Raw genomic sequence first — 22,617 nt, forward strand, 5'->3', positions numbered from 1 at the left:
ACGAGTGGCGTACCACAAGGATCTGTTCTGGGGCCGTTGCTGTTTGTCATTTTTATAAATGACCTAGAGGAGGGCGCAGAAGGATGGGTGAGTAAATTTGCAGACGACACTAAAGTCGGTGGAGTTGTAGACAGTGCGGAAGGATGTTGCAGGTTACAGAGGGACATAGATAAGCTGCAGAGCTGGGCTGAGAGGTGGCAAATGGAGTTTAATGTGGAGAAGTGTGAGGTGATTCACTTTGGAAAGAGTAACAGGAATGCGGAATATTTGGTTAATGGTAAAATTCTTGGTAGTGTGGATGAGCAGAGGGATCTCGGTGTCCATGTACATAGATCCCTGAAAGTTGCCACCCAGGTTGATAGGGTTGTGAAGAAGGCCTATGGTGTGTTGGCCTTTATTGGTAGAGGGATTGAGTTCCGGAGCCATGAGGTCATGATGCAGCTGTACCAAACTCTGGTACGGCCGCATTTGGAGTATTGCGTACAGTTCTGGTCGCCTCATTATAGGAAGGACGTGGAAGCTTTGGAACGGGTGCAGAGGAGATTTACCAGGATGTTGCCTGGTATGGAGGGAAAATCTTATGAGGAAAGGCTGATGGACTTGAGGTTGTTTTCGTTAGAGAGAAGAAGGTTAAGAGGTGACTTAATAGAGGCATACAAAATGATCAGAGGGTTAGATAGGGTGGACAGCGAGAGCCTTCTCCCGCGGATGGAGGTGGCTAGCACGAGGGGACATAGCCTTAAATTGAGGGGTAATAGATATAGGACAGAGGTCAGAGGTGGGTTTTTTACGCAAAGAGTGGTGAGGCCGTGGAATGCCCTACCTGCAACAGTAGTGAACTCGCCAACATTGAGGGCATTTAAAAATTTATTGGATAAGCATATGGATGATAAGGGCATAGTGTAGGTTAGATGGCCTTTAGATTTTTTTTTCCATGTCGGTGCAACATCGAGGGCCGAAGGGCCTGTACTGCGCTGTATCGTTCTATGTTCTATGTTCTATGTTCTATGTTTTGCCTTCATGACTGAGTCTCCACACAATCGCCTTGCCCCATTATGGCGTCGCCTGTTGGAGAATCCCGCAAAACATTTCCAGTCTGGTTGACTCTTTGTCAAAGTTAGAGAAAATTGGGATGATATTTCTCCTGTGGTTGTGGCAGGGAGTGGAACAGTGGGATTGGATATAAGGCCATTCATGGGCGGAGACTGACAAAGATTTGGCAACCAATTTTTTGATTCTGATTTCAGCATCTGCAATGATTTGCTGATATCTCATTGATATATTGATATTTGTACAGCCTGTCGCAACAGAGGCAATTTCTGAACTAATGAAAACATGTAATTTTTATACAAGAGACAAACCTTCCAACGTTGACATTTTAAAACAACAAACAATTGTGTATATTCTGCAACCGTCTGGAGCATCTGTGCAGATAGAAACGGCGTTTATGTCACTGTCCCTTGTTAGATGCGGGATGGGGTTACATAATGTCCTTAGATATCATTGTAGCCACATTCACGCTCCATGGAGCGGAGGATCAGTGATTGTACCTGAGGTCAGAAAGTCCTCGGACCGCCCACACTCACAACGTGGCAGTATGGCGACTCAGTGGTTAGCGCTACTGCCTCACAAATCACTGGGTCTCAGGTTCAATTCCCGGCTTGGGTCACTGTCTGTGTGGAGTCTGCACGTTCTCTGCGTGGGTTTCCTCTGGGTGCTCCGGTTTTTCCTCCCACTGTCCAAAGATGTGCAGGTTAGGTGGATTGGACAAGCTAAATTGCCCTTAGTGTCCAGGGATGTGCAGGTTAGATAACGTGTTATGGGCATCGGGAGGGGAGGACATGGGCAGAGTGCGTATTCGAAGGCTCGGTGCAAACTCGATGGGACGAATGGCCACCTGTAAGAATTCTGTGACGCTATGAATAATGTTAGTGGCCAGTTACTGTTAAATTTGAGTGTCACCTTCTGACCCTCCTTTTGACTCGGTTGGGATGGTCATAGGGTTTGACTGTGCGAAAAGAGGCCCTTAGGCCCATCCCGTCTGCATGGACCATCAAACACCTTACCATTCGTATCCCATTTCCAGAACGTGGTCCATGCTTCGAATGCAGTTGGCTTTTCAAGCGCTGATCTAAACACTTCTTGAAGGTTGTGATGGTTCCCGACTCGAATACTCCTTCAGGCAGTAAGTTCCAGATTCCATCCACGCTCTGGGCGGAAAGGCTATTCCTCACATCTCCACTGAGCCTTCTTCCCATTATTTAAATGTATACCCCTTGGTTATTGAGTCCTCTAAGTAGGGGAAATTTGCCTTCCTATCCATCCTATCTATGCCTCCCATAGTTTTATACAATTCAATTGGGTACCACCTGGGCCTTTGAATCATAGAATCCGAATTTACAGTATAGAAGGAGGCAATGCGGCCATCGAGTCTGCGCCACCAGTTGGAAAGGCTGCAATTACACAACTCCTAATCGGACATAGGGCTGGGAAACATGGTCATATCGAAAATATAAGCAGTGTTTCAGGTTGATTACTATTGATCAGAATTAAGAAGCTATGGAGATGTAGCACTTTTTAAAGAGAAGAGGTGAAACCGGTGGAGGGAAGCATGGTGATCAACAGTTACTTAGAACATAGAGCAGCACAGTACAGACCCTTCGTCCCACGATGCTGTACCGAACCAGTCTCATACTAAGATTAAATCAACCCACTCCCAAACGTTCCAACTCCACTACCACAGCTGGGAGTGCGTTCCAAGCCCAACCACTATCTGAGTAAAGAACCTACCTCTGACATCACTCCTATATCTTCCACCATGAGCCTTATAGTTAAGCCCCCTTGTAACAGCCACATCCACCCGAGGAAAAAGTCGCTGAACGTCCACTCTATCAATCCCTCTCATCATTTGAAACACCTCAATTAATTCACCACTCATCCTCCTTCGCTCCAATGAGAAAAGCCCTAACTCCCTCAAGCTTTCCTTCCTCTTAAGACCTACCCTCCAATCCAGGCAGCATCCTGGTAAATTTCCTTTGTACCCTTTTCAATGCTTCCACATCCTTCCTATAATGAGGTGACCAGAACTGCACGCAATACTCCAAATGTGGTCTAACCAAGTTCTTGTACAGTTGCAGCATAATCTCACGGCTCTCAAACTCAATCCCCCTGTTAATAAATGCTCACCCACTCTAGGCTTTGTTCACGGATCTATCCACTTGGGTTGCAGCTTTCAGAGATCGATGGACATGCACTCCGAGATCTCTCTGCTCCTCCACAGTCTCCAGAACCCTGCCGTTGACCCTGGAATCCGCATTCAAATTGGCGCTACCAAAATGAATGATCTCACACTTATCATGTTTAAACTCCAGCTGCCACTTTTCAGCCAAGGTCTGCATCTTAGCAATGTCTCTTTGAAGCCTACAATAGCCCTCCACATTATCCACTACTCCACCAATCTGTGTATCATCAAAATATTTTACTAACCCAACCTTCTACTCCATCATTCAAGTCATTTATAAAACTCACAAATAGCAGAGGACCAATTACTGATCCCTGTGGTACACCGCTGGTGACTGTGCTCCAGGATGGAAGTTGACAATCTACCACCACCTCTGTCTTCTATATGATAGCCAGTTACTGATACAATCGGCCAAATTTCCCTCTATGCCGTGCCTCCTTACTTTCTGCATGAGCCGACCATGGGACATCTTATCAAACGCCTTACTAAAATCCATGCATACAACATCAACTGCTCTACCTTTGTCTCTGTACTTAGTTACCTCCTCAAAGAATACAATCAAACTTGTGAGGCAAGACCTGCCCCTCACAACCCGTGCTGACTATCCTGGATTTTGCTGTATCTTTCCAAATGGTCAGAAATCCTATCCCTCAGGACCCTTTCTAATAAGTTACCGATGACCGAAGTGAGACTAATCGACCTATAATTCCCACTGTATACCTATTCCCTTTCTTGAACAAGGATACAACATTCGCCACTCTCCAGTATTTTGGCACTGTTCTTGTAGACAGTGAGGACATAAAGATCAAAGCCAAATGCTCTTCAATCTCATCACTCCAGCCTGTATCGCACTATCCTCCTCAACAACATGGCACCTCTCCTTTGTGAACACTGAAGAAAAGTATTAATTTAGGGCTTCTCCGATACCTTCAGACTCCATGCACACGTTCCTACTACTGTCCTTTATCGGCCCTAACTTCACCTTGGTCATTCTTTGATTCCTCACATAAGTGTAAAAAGCCTTGGGGTTTCCCTTGATCATACCCGCCAAGGACTTCTCATGCCCCCTCATAGCTCTCCTAAGCGTTTTCTTGAACTCCTTCCTAGCTGTCCTGTATCCCTCAAGTGCCCTAACTGAATATTGCTTTCTCCTTACATTAGCCTCCTTCCACTTGACAAGACAATCAACCTCTTTTGTAAACCATGGTTCCCTCACTCTACAATTTCCTCCCAGCCTGACAGGGACATATATATCAAGGACACGCAGTATTTGCTCCTTGAACAAGCTCCATATCTCAGGTGCCTATCCCTGTTCCAGTTTCCATCGTATGCTCCCCCATTCTTGCCGAATCGCATCGTGTTTATCCTTCCACCAGTTATAAACCTTACCCTGCCTTATGTTCCTGTCCCTCTCTATTGCTATGGTGAAAGTCACCGAATTGTGGTCAGTATCTCCAAAGTGCTCTCCCACAACCAAATCTAACACTTGGCCTGGTTCATTACCCAGTACCAAGTCCAATGTGGCTTCGCCTCTTGTCGGTCTATCCACATATTGTGTGAGGAAACCCTCCTGCAGACACTGGATAAAAACAGCCCCATCCAAACTGTTCGAATTATAGTGTTTCCAAACAATATTTAGAAAGTTAAAGTCTAAAGTCACCCATGACAGGTACCCTGTGACTGCCGCACCTATCCAAAATCTGCCTTGCAATCTTTTCCTCCACATCTCTGTTACTGTTTGGGGGCCTGTAGAAAACTGCGAACAAGTTGACTGCTCCTTTCCTATTTCTATCCTCAGCCCACACTACAACAGTCCCTTTTCCTACCTATGTCCTTGGTACCGATGTGTACCACGACTTGTGGCTCCTCTCCATCCCCCTTATGGATCATCAAAACACGATCAGAGACGTCACGCACCTTGGCACCCGGGAGGCAAAACACCAACCGTGAACCTCTCTCGTTGCCACAGAACCGCCTATCTTTACCTCTGACTTTAGAGTCCCCAATAACTAATGCTCCCCTGCTCTGCCCCCTCCATTCTGAGCCACAGGGACAGACTCAGTGCCAGAGATCTGGTCACCCTGGCTTACCTCTGGTAGGTCCCCTCCCCCCCCCCCCCACCCTCCGCCAACAGTATCCAAAACGGTCTACGTGTTATTTAGGGGAACAACCGCAAGGGATACCTACACTGACTTCTTCTTCCCCTCCTTTTATACGACAGCCAGCTACTTTGACCAATTTTGAGTTTAAAAGTTTGGAATTGAACCGCATCTACTTTCCAGCCTATAACTTCATTTTTCGTTCAGTTATAATTATAATAATATTTTACTGGATGATACATTGTATGGAAATATCAATAAGCACTGAGTCAAACTGTTACTTTTTCACCATTTATATGCAAAAGAAATAACGGTGTTTCTCTTTCTGACAGTTAACATAGTGACAATTGTGATTCTCGCTCAGGGAAAGTGCGGTCTCTCTAAATGTGTCACGAGCTATCTTGCAGCCATGGCAACGGCAGATATCCTCGTCATTATATTCGACTTGATATTGAGGCAGATTCCAATTGTTTATTTTGAAAGATTCCTTTTCCTGATGGTCTTCCGTGTGTGTAATATCCACGCTGTCTTGCTTTATGCAGTAACTGACTGTTCTGTCTGGTTCACCGTGGCTTTCACCTTTGACCGATTTGTGGTGATTTGTTGTCAAAAGATGAAACCTAAATATTGCAACGAGAAAACGGCGGCTGTTGTTCTGGGAATAGTGACTGTTTTGAGCTGCTTCAAAAACATTTTCTGGTACTTTCTGTTAACTGCTCGATATTGGCTGTTGAACTACCCCTGGTTTTGCTTCGTGACATTTAGCGTTAAGTATTCTTTGAGTTGGGCTATAATCGAATTCATACACAACATTATAACCCCAGCATTCCCTTTTGTTCTAATCATGCTGCTGAATATTCTCACGATCAGACACATTTTAATCAGTAGCGCCTCCCGCAGGAGACTCCAGCATCGCAGGAATGGGGAGAGTTCGAGAGACCCTGAGATGGAGAGCCGAAGGAAATCCATCATTTTACTGTTTGTTATCTCAGGGAATTTCATACTCTTATGGACAGTGTTTATGGTATATTCTGTATGGAACAGAATGCAATATTTGGGGCATAATTCTATGTATCTACCTCAGTATGTACAAGAAATGGGTTTCATGCTGCAGCTCCTGAGTTGCTGCACAAACACTGCGATATATGCCATAACCCAGACTAAGTTCCGAGAGCAGTTCAAGAATATTGTGAAATATCCCTTCAGCCCACTGTATAAGTTCATTAAATGCGTAGAACATTATCCAGCAAGACAAATAAATCCTATTTCATAACAGGACGTGCTGTTCTGGGCTACAAGGTACAAAGTGCAGGTACCTCCAGTGTTTGTCGTGTTGATAGTGTGGGTGTTGCCTTCTCCCCCCCCCCCCCACCCCCGCGGGAGAGTCTTTCCCCCAACCCTTAGATGCGGTAACATTGGCAGAGATTGATAATGTGATGTGTCCATGCTTAGTGATATAATAATTGTGTTGTTTGCTCAATGACCGCTCTGACAATACAATTGGTTTTGAGTCCCAGGTGAATGTACTGATGGGGCAACACGTGTCACACTCTCATTGTCCCGTGGAACTGGGCCAAGATGGAACTTCAGTGCTCTCACGTGACCATCTAACCACCAAACTCACCCGAGTCTGTATACACCCCCCGCATCTCAATTGAAGTGGGCATTTTAACTTGCCTGCTTTACGCAGCTGGTGTTTTTCTAAGAAGGCATCTGAACATTGGTTTAAACGCTGTTTGCTCTTTCAGGAAACCAGTACGTCAATTGAGGCGAGCAATGGGTGCAGCTTTCGGGTGGACATTAGCGGGACAGCTCCGGAGGGAGGCAGTGACAAGGGAAATTGTCCAGGTGAGGGACAGGGCAGGGAAGTTGGTGGTAGCTCGAGATCAGATTAACAAGGACTATAAGGAATTCTATGAGAGGTTGCACAGGTCAAAGCCACCTGGAGGAGGCCGGGAGATAAGGGAATTTCTAGATGGGCAGGAGTAGCCGATGTTAGGGGAGGGGGATAGGGCTACTTTAGAAGTTGCGATAGTGGAACTGGAGATAAAAGATTTGATTGGGAGGATGATATCGGGAATGGTGGCAGGGTCGGATGGGTTTTTATGTGGAATATTAGAAACAATTCAAGGATAAGCTGGTACCACTGATAGCGGGGATGAGGAGGCGATAGGGAAGGGGGTGTGACCACAAACTTTGGGGCAGACATGTTGACCTGTTGCTTAAAAAAGAGAAAAGGATCCAACCTAGTGGGTGTCGAGTCGGCCCATTTCACTTTTAAACGTGGGTGCAAAGATGTTGGCGAAGGTACTGGCGGGTACGCTGTAGGAGTGTCTCCCGAAGGTGATAGGTGAAGATCAGACGGGGTTTGTGAGAGGGAGGCAGCACTTTTCGAACATTAGGAGGGTATTGAACGTGGTTATGGCTCCGGCGGAGGGGAAGGAAACAGAGGTGGGTGTGGCATTGGACGCTGAGAAGGTGTTTCACCGCGTAGAATGATCATTTCTGGAGTGGTTTGGAATTGGACACCAGATTTGTGGACTGGGGAAAGCTACTGTATCAGGATCCGAGAGCGAGTGTCTGCACAAATTACATCAGCTCGGAATACATTCCTCCCCACCGTGGGACTAGGCAGGGATGTCCTACGCCCCCCCCCCCCTACTGTTTGCACTCGCGATGGAGCCATTGGACATCGCATTGAGAAGTTAGGGGATATGGAAAGGAATAGTACGGGGAGAGGGGAATCGAACATAAAGTTTTTAATATGCCGATGACGTGTTATCATACTTGTCAGAAACGAGTGTGTCAATAGGGGGAATACTGGAGCTGCTTTGGGTGTCCTGGTCCTTCTTAGGGTACAAATTAAATCGTGACAAGAGAGGGTATTTTGTTGTGTCTCTGCCGGGGATGGGGGCAGGGCTGGGGGGGGTGCAATTCCGTAGGGCAGGGAATCACTTTGGATACCTGGAGGTACAGGTTACTCGGGATGTCGGGGGAGGGGGGAGCTCCGTAGTTACAACATTTCTAGTTTGGTGGGGAGAGTGAAAGCTAATCTGGCAAGGTGGGATGGTCCCCCTCTGTCACTGGCGGGTCGGGTACAGGCGGTTAAAATAAACATGTTGCCGGGATTTCTGTTTGTTTTCCGCTGCCTGCCCATTTTCCTGCCAAAGGCATTTTTTAGAGAGATTGAAGGGATGATAACCTCGTTCATGTGGGAAGGTGGCGAGAATTAAAAAGGTGCTGCTGCAGAGAGGAAGGCAGGCAGGGGGTTTTGGCTCACCCGAACCTAATGTATTATTACTGGGTGGCGAATGTGGAGAAGGTGCGGAGCTGGGTCAGAGGGCTTGACTCCCAATGGGTCAGAATGGAGGAGAGTTTGTGACGGGGGTCGGGATTGAAGGCGCGAGCAACGGCTGCTCCGATGGCCCCGGGGAGATACTCAGGGAGTCCGGTAGTAACAGCTTCATTGAGAATTTAGAGGCAGTTTCGCCAACACCGGGTTGTGGGCAGAGTCAAGGGAAATGTCGATTTGGGGGAATAATAGATTTGAGCCAGGGAGATGGGATGCAAATTTTCGGAAATGGGAGGAAAAAGGAATTTGAACATTAAAAGATTTGTGTCTTCGGGGTTGTTTTGCGGGATTGAGCGAAGTATGGGTTGCAGCAGGGGGAAATATTTCGATACATGCAGGTTCGAGACTTTGCCAGGAAGGAGATACAGACCTTCCTGATAGAGCCGGCTTCCACATTGCTGGAGGAGGTCCTGACGACAGGCGGACTGGAGAAGGGGGAAGTATCGGCGGTTTACGGGGCTAATTTCGAAGCGGAGTAGGCACCACTGGAAGGGATCAAGGCAAAGTGGAAGAGATTGGAGAGGTTATGGAGGAGAGGTTCTGGTGGGAGGTGCTCTGGAGGGTGAACATCTCCACCGCGTGCGTGAGGTTGGGGCTGATACAGCTGAAGGTGGTAGACAGAACACACCTCACGAAGGCGAGGATGAGCCGATTCTTTGAGGAGGTAGAAGGTGTGTGTGGATGTTGTGGAGTGGGTGCGGGGGGCGCAAACCACGTGCAGATCTGTTGGGCCTGTCCAAAGCTGGAGGATTACTGGAAGGAGGTGTTCAGGGTAATCTCTAAATTGGTGCACGTGTACCTGGAGCTGGGCACTTGGGAAGCCATATTCGGGGTGTCAGACCAGCTGGGGTTGGAAGATGTTTTACCCTTCGCCTCGAGGATCGTCGGAAGGCGGATTCTAGTGGGATTTAACATAACATAGAACATACAGTGAATAAAGGGGCCATTCGGCCCATCGACTGTGCGCCAACCCACTTAAGTCCTCACTTCCACCCTATCCCCGTTACCCAATAACCCTTCCTAACATTTCTGGTCACTAAGGGCAATTTATCATGGCCAATCCACCTGACCTGCACATCTTTGGACTGTGGGAGGAAACCGGAGCACCCGGAGGAAACCCATGCTACACACGGGGAGACCTTCCAGACTCCGCACAGACAGTGACCCAGCAGGGAATCGAATCTGGCACCCTGGAGCTGTGAAGCCATAGTGATATCCACTTTTGGTAACGTAATAGCAATCTCTCCACTCTGTGCCATTGAACAATAGAGGAGGTGGTTGAGTAGGTTGGGGGGAGGACTGTATGTGTTAATGGTGACAATTGGTGACTGCTAATTCCTCTTTGTTATTTGTTTATGTTAACAAGCAGGCTAATGTTTGGGGGTTTGGTGGGAGGATGGGATTGTTTGATCATAGAATTTACAGAGCAGAAGGAGGCCATTCGGCACATCGAGTCCGCAGCGGCTCTTGGAAAGAGCACCCTACCCAAGTTCAACACCTCCACCCTATCCCAATAACCCAGTAACCCCACCCAACACTAAGGGCAATTTATCATGGCCAATCCACCTGACCTGCACATTTTTGGACTGTGGGAGGAAACCGGAGCACCCGGAGGAAACCCACGCACACATGCGGAGGATGTGCAGACTCCGCACAGACAGTGACCCAAGCCGGAATAGAACCTGGGACCCTGGAGCTGTGAAGCCATTGTGCTATCCACAATGCTACCGTGCTGCCCTTAAGCGTGCATACAGCATGCAGCATGCTTGCCTTCATCGGACAGGGTATTGAGTACAAGAGCTGGCAGGCCATGTTACAGTTGTATAGAATTCAAATAACTTACAGTGCAGCAGAAGTCCATTCGGCCCATCGAGTCTGCACCATCTCTTGGAAAGAGCACACTACCCAAGGTCAACACCTCCCCCTACCCCAATAACCCAGTAACACCACTCAACACTAAGGGCATTTTTGTACACTAAGGGCAATTTTGTACACTAAGGGCAATTTATCATGGCCAATGCACCTAACCTGCACATCTTTGGACAGTGGGAGGAAACCGGAGCACCCGGAGGAAACCCACGCACACAGGGGGAGGACGTGCAGACTCCACACAGACAGTGACCCAGCCGGGAATCGAAACTGGGACCCTGGAGCTGTGAAGTGATTGTGCTATCCACAATGCTACCGTGCTGCCCTTTGGCTCGGCCACATTTGGAACACTGCGTGCAGTTCTGGTCGCCACATTACCAGAAGTCTGTGGATTTTTTGTAGAGGGTGCAGAGGAGGTTCACCAGGATGTTGCCTGGTATGGAGGGTGCTCGCTATGAAGAAAGGTTGAGTAGATTAGGATTGTTTTCGTTGGAAAGACGGAGGTTGGAGGGGGACCTGATTGAGGTCTACAAAATTATGAGAGGTATGGACAGGGTGGATAGCAACAAGCTTTTGCCAAGAGTGGGGGTGTCAGTTACAAAGGGTCACGATTTCAAGGTGAGAGGGGGAAAGTTTAAGGGAGATGTTTGTCGAAAGTTTTTTACGCAGAGGGTGGTGGGTGCCTGGAATGCTTTACCAGCGGAGGTGGTAGAGACGGGCACGATAGCATAATTTAAGAGCCATCTAGACAGGTATATGAACGGGCGGGAACAGAGGGAAGTAGACCTTGGAAAATAGGAGACAGGTTTAATTAAAGGATCTGGATCGGCGCAGGCTGGGAAGGCCGAAGGGCCTCTTCCTATGCTGTAACTTTCTTTGTTCTTTATGACACGATGAGCAAGATGGCAATAGAGGGATACGGACACCGGAAGTGTGGAAGATTTTAGTTTGGACGGGCAGCATGGTTGGCGCAGGTTTGGAGGGCCGAAGGGCCTCTTCCTGTGCTGTTCTTTTCATTGTTTTTGTTCTTTGCCCTCGTTAGCCAACCAACTGGTTGTTTCAACACTCCACGTCCTGACAGGACAGTCAGCTGGAAAACAACCTCAACATCCAAAGCAGGACACTCACCTTCCCCTCACATTAATTCCCTCTTGTAGGGGATTATGAGGGAAGATGCCCTTCCCTCAGCATGTGTATGTCTTGTATGAGGGTGGGACGGTAAAATCTGAGGAGTAGTAGATCATCTGGCAGTTATTCTCGCATCATTATTGCATACCGTATCTCTATTGTTATAAAAAAAATAGTTGGTGTTTCATTTACAAATAGGGTGCTCCTAAATCATTTGGAGCAGTCAGGGGTCAAAGGTCTCTGAAAGAAAATATCAATTACTGGTTAATTCAATCATGTTCGGACTCCTGAGCCTCTGTGGCTGGAATTGACCGCAAACCAGGAAAGAACATAAAACATAGAAAATACAGCACAGAACTGGCCCTTCGGCCCACGATGTTGTGCCGACGTTTTGTCGGGGGGGGGGGAGGGAGGGGGGTGTTGTTGGGTTACGGGTATAGGGTGGATACGTGGGTTTGAGTAGGGAGATCATTGCTCGGCACAACATCGAGGGCCAAAGGGCCTGTTCTGTGCTGTACTGTTCTATTCTATTCTATTCCCCTTAACATCTTATAAACCAATATCAAGTCGCCCCTCATCCTACTCCGTTAAAATGAGAAAAGGCCGAGCACCCTCAACCTTTCCTCGTAAGACCTACTCTCCATTCCAAGCAACATCCTGGTAAATCTTCTTTGCACCTTTTCCAAAGCTTCCACATCCTTTCCAAAATGAGGCGACCAGAACTGCATACAGTACTCCAAATGTGGCCTTACCAACGTTTTGTACAGCTGCATCGGTGCTGTCTTTTCGTCCGACGTCACTTCGTCCAACGTCACTTCGTCCACGTCTTTTGGTCCTACGTCTTTTTGTCCGCATGTCTTTTGGTCCAACGTCTTTTTGTCCAATTACAAATAAACTCCATAGAAAACCAGGTATAATATCTTCAATGATAGATTCACAGAACGAATAATTTATTATGAGAATTTTATTGGTAAAATGCAAGTAAAATACAGTTGAAAAATGTATTAAAAAAATCTAAAAGTTTACTAATTACTTAAAATTCCCGAAAGATATCATATCACTTAGATAAGATATCACTTAATTTTGATGCAAATTATATGCAACATTCCTCAAAAAATCAATTTTTGTTGTTGAATCATATTCAGTGACCAATCTTTTGAGGCGTTCAGTTATTTTTTTTATATCACGTACATGAATTCGACTGATCTCCCCGAAGAATTTGAGTCTTTTTGCCTGTTATGAACCCTTCCTCTCCCTTCAGAGTTTTGATTAACCTCCAAATATTCAAATGAGCTCCACCCGCCGAACGCTTTATCGCAGAATGAAACCCCTCAGCAGCATTATTTGTTCTCGGTAGATCTTGAAGAACACGCTGATTAACATTCCATACAGCTGTCGGGAGTGTAGGTGGCTCTCTCCTTCGTGTAGCACCACGTCCTCTCACAATGCCTATGTAAGTCAAGTCGAAGTAAACGATGAATTCAGCAGGTATTTCTTCATCGTCTATTAAATCTTCATAAGCCTCTTCGACATCTTCAACGGGGAGGAAAGCTAATGCTGAAAAACATCAAATTTTAAGACAGAATTCAGAGTCTGTATTGTATTTGAGGCCTAAATCTGTAATTTTTCGAAACACTGATTGGCTCAAATGAAACAAACATGCCACGACAGATGAATTAAGGAATGATGAATTAATTGCCTTGTGAACTGCAACTTCGAAATCTGCCATGATATCAATCGGATCTGCATTAGGTTGTATAATTTTCAATTGGTCAAAAAATAATTCGTATGTCTGCTTTCTTTTATTCGGCAGTAATGCAAAGACCCGTGGAAAACTGCTACCTTTAACTTGTACATGAATGCAGAACAGTTGAAACCACTGTTGTGGCACAATCTTGAATGTTCCATCACATGCCCAATGACGATATGATGCTAAATCCTGAAGAGCACTTTCTGATGCGAATACTAGTAAGCGCTGTTGATCCTCGGTGCCCGAATCGTATCTCAGAAACTGTTCGCCATTGTCAAGTTTACAATATTTATCGGGTATTTCAAAACCGTGTCTAGCCGCTGGATTAGCGGGAAATCCAGAATTTTTTTGTCGGCACCTTTGAATAGTCCTTGAGACGACGGGCAACCTAGGAAGTTGAGAACAGGTATTTTCTGATAGTTGCATAAACTTGACCGCTAGTATGCTACGCGAACTTGCTGCTATGTTTTCCACTGCTTCATGTTTTATTTCTGCAACTGCTTTTCTAGCATTTAACGAATCAACATCAGCTGGATGAAGGTGCTCATTAGAAAAATAAATAATTTTCGGCTCATTGTTTTCCATTACCGTGTGAATCCGCACTGAACACAGCCTTCTTTTCTCACATCTCCAGTATTATTTTCCTAGGTTTGTACTGCTTGAATGAAAATCGTAGGTGTAATTACTTTCATCAGCTAACTTTCTTTTGTTCTTCGTCGACACAATGAACTTTGCCATTTCGGGAAGAGCGAATTAAGAAAGAGAACGATAATAAATATCCTTTAACGAGGCTCGTTAAAGGAAAGAGAACGATAATAACTATCCTTTAACGAGGCTCGTTAAAGGAAAGAGAACGATAATAACTATCCTTTAACGAGGCTCGTTAAAGGAAAGAGACCGGTAATAAAAATCCTTTATTACATATTATACCTTGCTTTGTGCATTAGTGAAGATATTATACCTTGATTTCTATTTGCAATTGGACAACAATTGGACAATTGTTACAATTGGACAAGTTACAAAAAGTCTTTGACAAAAAAAATCATCGGACAAAAAGACGTAGGACCAAAAGACGTGCGGACAAAAAGACGTTTTACCAAAAGATGTGGACGAAGTGTCGTTGGACGAAGTGACGTTGGACGAAAAGATGCGACATGAGCTGCATCATCACCTCACGGCTCTTAAATTCAATCCCACTGCTAATGAATGCTAGCACACCATAGGCCTTCTTCACAGCTCTATCCACTTGAGTGGCAGCTTTCATAGATCTATGAACATAGACCCCAAGATCTCTCTGCTCCTCCACATTGCCAAGAAACCTACCGTTAACCCAGCATTCCGCATTCATATTTGTCCTTCCAAAATGGACAACCTCTCACTTTTCAGTGTTAAACTCCATCTTCCACTTCACAGCCCAGCTCTGCATCCTATTTATGTCTCTTTTCAGCAGTCAACAGCTCTCCACACTATCCACAACCCCACCAATCTTCGTATCGTCTGAAAATTTACTGACCCGCCCGTCAACTCCCTCATCCAAGTCATTAATGAAAATCACAAACAGCAGAGGACCCAGAACTGACCCCTGGCCACTGGTAAATGGGCTTCAGGCTGAATATTTGCCATCCACCACCACTCTCTGACGTCTATCGGTCAGCCAGTTCGTTATCCAACCCGCGAAATTCCCCACTATCGCATGCCTCCTTACTGTCTGCATAAGCCAACCATGGGTAACCTAATCTAATGCCTTACTAAAATCCATGTACACTACATCCACTGCTTTACCTTCATTCACGTGCTTGGTCACCTCCTCAAAGAATTCAATAAGTCTTGTGAGGCAAGACCTACCCCTCACAAATCCGTGCTGACTTTCCCTAACAAAGCAGTGTCCTTCCAGATGCTCAGAAATCCTATCCATCAGTACCCTTTCCATTACTTTGCCTACCACCGAAGTAAGACTAACTGGCCTGTAATTCCCAGGGTTATCGCTATTACCTTTTTTGAACAGGGGCATGACATTCGCCACTCTCCAATCCCCCGGTACCACCCCTGTTGACAGTGAGGACGAAAAGACCATTGCCAACGGCTCTGCAATTTCATCTCTTGCTTCCCATTGAATCCTTTGATATATCCCGTCAGGCCCGGTGGACTTGTCTATCATCAATTTTTTCAAAATGCCCAACAAATCTTCCGTTCTAACAAGTATCTCTTCGAGCTTACCACTCTGTTCCACACTGTCCTATCCAACAATATGGCCCCTCTCATTTGTAAATACTGAAGAAAAGTACTCATTCAAGACCTCTCCTATCTCTTAAGACTCAATACACAATCCCCCGCTACCGTCCTTGATTGGATCTACCCTCTCTCTATTAATTCTCATATTTGTCACATATGTGTAAAAGGCCTTGGGGTTTTCCTTGATCCTACCCGCCAAGGTTTTTTCATGCCCTCTCTTACTTCTCCTAATCCCTTTCTTCAGTTCCCTCCTGGCTGTCTTGTATCCCTCCAGCGCCCTGTCTGAACCTTGTTTCCTCAGCCTTACATAAGTCTCCTTCTTCCTCTTAACAAGACATTCAACCTCTCTTGTCAACCATGGTTCCCTCACTCGACCATCTCTTCCTGACAGGAACATACATATCAAGGACACGTCGTACCTGTTCCTTGAAGAAGTTCCACATTTCACTTGTGTCCTACCCTGACAGCCTATGATCCCAATTTATGCACTTCAGTTCTTGTCTGACAGCATCGTATTTACCCTTCCCCCAATTGTAAACCTTGCTCTGTTGCAGGCACTATCCCTCTTCGTTACTAAAGTGAAAGTCACAGAATTGTGGTCACTATCTCCAAAATGCTTCCCCGCTAACTAATCTATTACCTGCCGTGGTTAATTTTCAAGTACCAAATCCAATATGGCCTGCCCTCCGGTCGGACAATATACATACTGTATTAGAAAAGCTTCCTGGAAAAGGAGTTCGAGGCGGCAGACCCGAGGCCAGGGTGCGATGTCGTGGGATGTCCCACTTCCAATGGCTCCCACCTAGGATGAAATAAGAAGGCTGAAGTCCGGTCCCAGGAGACCACTGAGGGAATGTAAAAGAGAAGAGAAAGAAGTTTTGAAGAAGGTTGGTGAAAGTTTTTGTGTGAAGGAAGAATATTTTTTTTTTTTTAAAATACAGATTGATGAAGGACGGTTAAAGGGGGAAGAAAAGAAAGGAAGAAGAACAAGCCACTAAAGGATGCGAAGAGCAGCGTCGAAGAAAGGAGGAAACGCGGGTTGGCCGCTGAATGAGAGGACAAGCAAAGGTGCTGACAAAATGGCGGAAGCCGAATCGCTGGTGGGGCCGCCCTACTTACGGTGGAGAAGATGACCGAGGTGATGGCGGTGGAGCTGGAAAAACAGTTTGCGAGGCACATGGAGGCCTTGAGGAAGGAGACGGCGGTCACATTGAAGTCATTGGTGGAGGAGGCAACCGCTCCAATGAGAGTAGCTGTGGCAAAGACATCGGCCGAGTTGAGAGAGCAGGGCGAAAGGTGATGGTAGTGGAAGAAGCCGTGTCACAGCACAGCAACCAGTTCACCTCAATGTGGTATGAGCTGCAGAGGGTGATGGAGGTCAACAGAGGACTCGGACCAAGCTCCAGGACTTGGAGAACCGTCTCAAAGCGCCAACATTTTGAGAATTGTGGGCTTGACCGAAGGGTCAGAGGGCCCAAGGCCAACAGAATATTTTGCCAAGCTGATGCGGGAGGGTGGTAACCACTCCCGTTACGAGTTAGACCGAGCTCATCGGTGATTAAGGCCGAAGCCCAAAGTCAACGAGCCGCCGAGCAGCAATTATCTGCTTCCATAAGTACTGCATGAAGAAGAAACTGGGCGAAGCAGCAGCAGGAGGTACTAGGGGATGTTGCTGCAGTTCGAATCTATAAGGACCTGATGGTGGAGTTGGCAAAAAGACGTGGCGTTCAGGCGAGTGAAGGCTACACTGTACAAGAAGGGGGTGCGATTTGGTATGGTATACCCGGCGAAGCTGAGGGTGACGTATGATGCCAAAGACTTTTATTTTGAGACAGCGGACTCGACTGAACCATTCGTGAGGGCAGAAGTCTTGGGACAGACGTGAGGAGCGGAGCTGAATGAGAGACTTTGGAGCTTGTTTGGGCAGCTGGAAAATGTATAAATGTTACAACTTTTTTTTACTGATGTGTATTGTAATTTACTTCTTTTTGCATTGTTACAGAGTTTAAGTTACTGGTTTGTTTGATTGGCGTTTTGCGTTGCTACGGTTCAATCTTCTTTTAGTGAATTGTATGGGTTGGATTGTTGGTCTTGTTTTTTTATTTGTGTTTTTTTTCTCTGGGACTGTGTGGGAGGGGACGATATATCTTGGTGGGGGAGACACCCGCACTAGCTAACTAAAGTTGGCTAGTGAACGGAGGTGAGGGTAGAGGAGGGCTGCAGACGTTGGAGCCTGGATAGCAGGCTTCAATGGGCCTACGAGGCGAGCGAGAGGGGGATTGAAGGGATTGATGCTGGGAGATGGTTTCTTGGGAGGGGGAAGAGGTTTGATGTTAATAATGGGCAGGGCCAGGTCAGGCTTATGGGACAGGGTCCGGTGGCATGATGATGGTGGATAAGAAGGGTGGGGGAGTGAGAGACCCCCAGTTAGGATAGTCACGTGGAACGTGTGAGGGCTAGGAGGTCCGGTCAAAGGTCAAGGGTGATTGCGCATCTCAACAGTTTGAAAACCAATGTGGCAAAGCTGCAGGAGGCTCACTTAAGGGTGAGGGACACGGGGAGACTCAAAAAGGGCTGTGTTGGTCAAGTGTTTCTGGATTTGATGGAAGGGCTCGAGGGGTAGCGGTTCTGGTCAGCAAAAGGTACGCTTCCAGATGGAGAAGGTAGTGGCACATCAGGGGTGTAGATCCAGGGGCGCTCGAGGGGAGGTTAGTGGCGCTGTTAAGTGTATATGATCCCAATTGGTACGATGTGGGATTCGCGAGGAAGGTGTTTAAGGCCATTCCCGACTTGGTCACACATGGGCTGATAGTGGAAGAGGGACTGGAAATTGGTGCAGGAGCCAAGGTTGGACAGGTCACGACCGCGCTCGCTGGCCCCATCAGGGGGGTGAAGGCTTGGGCTGAGCTAATGGTGGAAATGGGAGGGATGGACATTTGGAGGTTTCTGCACCCGAGGGAACGGGAGTACTCGAGTTTCTCAACAGTCCATAAGGTATACTCGCGGATTTACTTATTTGTAGTGAGGAATGCTTTGCTGGCTGGGGAAAAGGGGTCGGAATACTCGGCAATTGCAGTGTCAGATCATGCTCCGCATTGGGTGGATATGGTACTGGAGAAGGGGGTAGCGCAGAGGCCGGAGTTGAAATTGGATGTGGGGCTTTTGGGGAACCAAGTGTTCTGTGAGAAAATTGAAAAAGTAATTAAGGAATATGGCCGTTTCAACTATACGGGTGAGGCAGTTTTCTGGGACGCTCTAAAGGCGGTAGTGAGGGGTGAGGCAATTTCGTTTAAGGCCAGGGATGTCAAAGAGCAGATGTTGGAATGGCAGATGGTAATAGATGAGATGTTGGAGGTAGATAGGAGTTATGCAGAAGATGGGGACCCAGCGATGCTGGAAAAGAGGAAGGAACTACAGACGAGCATTGATCGACTATCTACCAGGAAGGCGGTGCGCCAACTGAGACAAGCAAGGGGTGCAGTTTATGAACATGGAGATATGTCAGCAGGTCAGGTCCGGAGGGAAGCAGCAGCAAGGGAAATTCTTCAGGTGAGGGATTAGGCAAAAGAGTTGGTGGTGGCTCCGGATCTGATGAACAAGGTTTTTGAGGAGTTTTATGAGAGGTTGTACAGGTCAGAGCCACCCTGGGCGAGACCGTGAGATGCAGGAATTTCTAGATGAGTTGGAGGACCCGAGGCTAGGGGAGGGGACAGGGCTACATTAAAAAGTGCAATAGTGGCGCAGGAGATAAAGAATGCGATTGGGAGGATGCAGTCGGGGAAGGTGGCAGGGCCGGATGGGTTTCCGGTGGAATATTATAAAACATTCAAGGGTAAGCTGGCACACCTGATGGTGGGGATGTTTGAGGAAGCGATAGGGAAGGGGGTGTTGCCACACACTTTGGGGCAGGCATCGATTTCACTGTTGCTAAAAAAAGATATGGCTCCGACGGAGAGTGTGTCGTATGGGCCCATATCACTTATGAATGTGGGCGCAAATGTATTGGCGAAGGTACAGGCGGTTCGGCTGGAGGAGTGCCTAACGAAGTTGATAGGTGAGGATCAGATGGAATTCGTGGGAGGGAGGCAGCTATTTCCGAACATTAGGAGTGTATTGAACATGGTTATGGCTCCGGCGGTGGGGAAGGAAACAGAGGTTGGTGTGGCATTGGACGCAGAGTAGGCGTTTGACCGGGTAGAATGGGGGTACCTGATGGCAGTTCTGGAGCGGTTTGGGATTGGACCAAGGTTTGTGAACAGGGTAAAGCTATTATAGAAGGAGCCGAGGGCGAGTTTCCGCACAAACAACATCAGCTCGAGGTCCCCGGGAACCATATTCGGGGTGTCGGACCAGCCAGGGTTGTAAAGGGAGGCAGATGTTGTAACCTTCGCCTCGTTGATTACCCGAAGGCGGATCCTGAATGAATGGAGATCAACCTCTCCACCCTGTGCCCTGGCGTGGCGGGGGAACCTTCTCGAATTCTTGACTCTTGAGAAGGTTAAGTTTGAACTGAGGGGAAGGACGGGGGGGTTCTACAATTCATGTGCATTATTCATTATGCACGTTCAAGAACTGGATAACATCGAACCTGAGTTGGGGGGATGGGTGCGAGGGTTGGGGGAGGGTGGCTGTATGTATTCAGGATGACTGTGGGTGACCCTTATTCCTTTTTCTCATTTGTTTATGTAAACATGCGGGATAATGTTTGAGGTTTGGTGGGAGGATGGGATTGTTTTTATTGATATGGGTTTGACATATTTGTTCCTGGTTATTGTTTATTGTTGGTGGTGTAAATTTGGGAAAAAATGTGAAAAAGGAGTAGAACAAAAATATTTTTTAAAAAGGAAAAGCTGCCTATTACACTGCACAAATACCACCCCATCCAAACTGTTTGATCTAAAGAGTTTCCACTCAATATTTGGGAAGTTGAATTCGCCCATGACAACTACCCTGTGACATCCGCACCTTTCCAAAATCTGTTTCTCAATCTGTTCCTCCACATCTCTGCTGCTACTAGAAATTCTGCATTCACCTGAGGAAGGAGCTGCGCTCCGACAGCTCGTGTTTGAATCAAACCTGTTGGACTTTAACCTGGTGTTGTAAGACTTCTTACTGTGCTATTAGAAAAGTCCAAACAAGGTGACTGCTCCATTACTATTTCTGACTTTAACCCATACTACCTCAGTAGACAGATCCTCCTCGAACTGCCTTTCTTCAGCTGTTATACTGTCTCTAATTAACAATGCCACCCCCACCTCTTTTACCACACTCCCTAATCTTATTAAAACATCTATAACCAGAAACCTGCAAAAACCATTTTTTGCCCATCTTCTATCCAAGTTTAGGGTGGGGTTGTGGATATAGCTATGGTGCTATTTGCAAGGACGGGTACAGACTCGATCAGCCTGATGGCCTCCTTCTGGTCAGTGGGGATCCTGTGACTCGAAGATAACAGGTCCTTTCCTGGGAATGCCAAAATCACACCTGAACGAAAACTCAACATCTGGAGATCTGAAAATATTCCAGGGGGATGAGATCCAATCGCACCGTTAACAGGGAGAGCAAAGACCTTTGAACCAATTCATTGACCAGCCAATCAATCAAACCGAGTCCCCACTGACGCCGGGCAGTCTGCAATCAACAGGTTAAACAAACACAGCTTCCGCATTCTGCTGTTTGAATTAAAGTGAGATGTCCATTCATCATCCACAGATCAAAATACAATAGCAAAATAAAAAAGGGCAAATAAGTCAATAAAGAGGAAGACAGTTCAGTGAGATTCTGGGTTTGTTACAAACACTTTTCTGGTTTCCGAATATCTTCAGGGTGTGATAACTGCCCTTAGCCGTTTGGGCCAACATCCATGTGGGCTTTTGAAATGATTACGGCAGCCCAAAGGTTAGAGAGGCTCGTTTTCAATCAATAAATGTTTCAGTATCTGAGCAAAATCATTCTCAATTTTTACAAGCAGAAGATATTTTTCTTCTACATTATTGAATCCAGTAGCTTCTTCGCCAGGGAAATTACACCAGGTGGTATGGAGCAAACACACACGGAGAGATCTGGGTGTGGTGGTCCACAGATCATTATAAGAGGCTGCACAGGTGGAAATGACGGTGAAAAAATCATATGGCATGCTAGCCTTCATAGGTCGGAGTTTCACAAATCATGTTACAGTTATTTTGAACGTTGGTTGGGCCAGATTTGGAATACTCTGTCCATTTCTGGTCATCATACTACCAGAAGGACATAAGAACATAAGAACTAGGAGCAGGAGTAGGTCATGTGGCCCCTCGAGCCTGCTCCGCCATTCAATGAGATAATGGCTGATCTTTTGTGGACTCAGCTCCACTTTCCGGCCCGAACATCATAACCCTTAATCCCTTTATTCTTCAAAAAACTATCTATCTTTACCTTAACAACATTTAACGAAGAATCCTCAACTGCTTCAATGGGCAAGGAATTCCATAGATTCACAACCCTTTGGGCGAAGAAGTTCCTCCTAAACTAAGTCCTAAATCTACTTCCCCTTATATTGAGGCTTGGCCCCTAGTTTTGCTTTCACCTGCCAGTGGAAACAACGTGCCCGCATCAATCCAATCTATTCCCTTCATACTTTTATATGTTTCTATAAGATCCCCCCGCATCCTTCGGGGAGGCTTTGGCCAGAGTACAACAAAGAATTACCAGGATGTTGCCTGGTTTGAAGTGTATTAGCAATGAGGATATATTAATAAAGTGGGACTGTTCTGCATCGAGAGACAGAGGCCGAGATGCGACCGGATCAACTTTATAAAATGTTGAGGGATGACATCATAGGGTGAACACTTGGAGGCTTTTTTCCCAGGGCGGAAATGACAAATAAAAGGCGGGAAAAGTTCAGTGGAGATCTGCGGGCGAAGTTTTTTAGAGGATGGTGGTGGCCTGGAATGCACTGCCAAATGAG

The 22,617-nt window shown here is 46.6% G+C and overlaps 1 protein-coding gene across 1 annotated transcript in view; it reads left to right on the forward strand.

Moving 5' to 3' along the window:
- The window catches only part of LOC119958585 (probable G-protein coupled receptor 139), a 45,079-nt gene extending 38,466 nt beyond the window's left edge, over positions 1–6,613 (forward strand). Inside the window, exon 3 of the mRNA XM_038787065.1 lies at positions 5,673–6,613. Within this exon, the coding sequence (XP_038642993.1) occupies positions 5,673–6,613 (941 nt within the window). The remainder of the gene's footprint in view (positions 1–5,672) is intronic.
- The last annotated feature ends 16,004 nt before the right edge of the window (positions 6,614–22,617 follow it).

This window comes from Scyliorhinus canicula, chromosome 30, assembly GCF_902713615.1.
Source record: "Scyliorhinus canicula chromosome 30, sScyCan1.1, whole genome shotgun sequence".
NCBI lineage: Eukaryota > Metazoa > Chordata > Chondrichthyes > Carcharhiniformes > Scyliorhinidae > Scyliorhinus > Scyliorhinus canicula.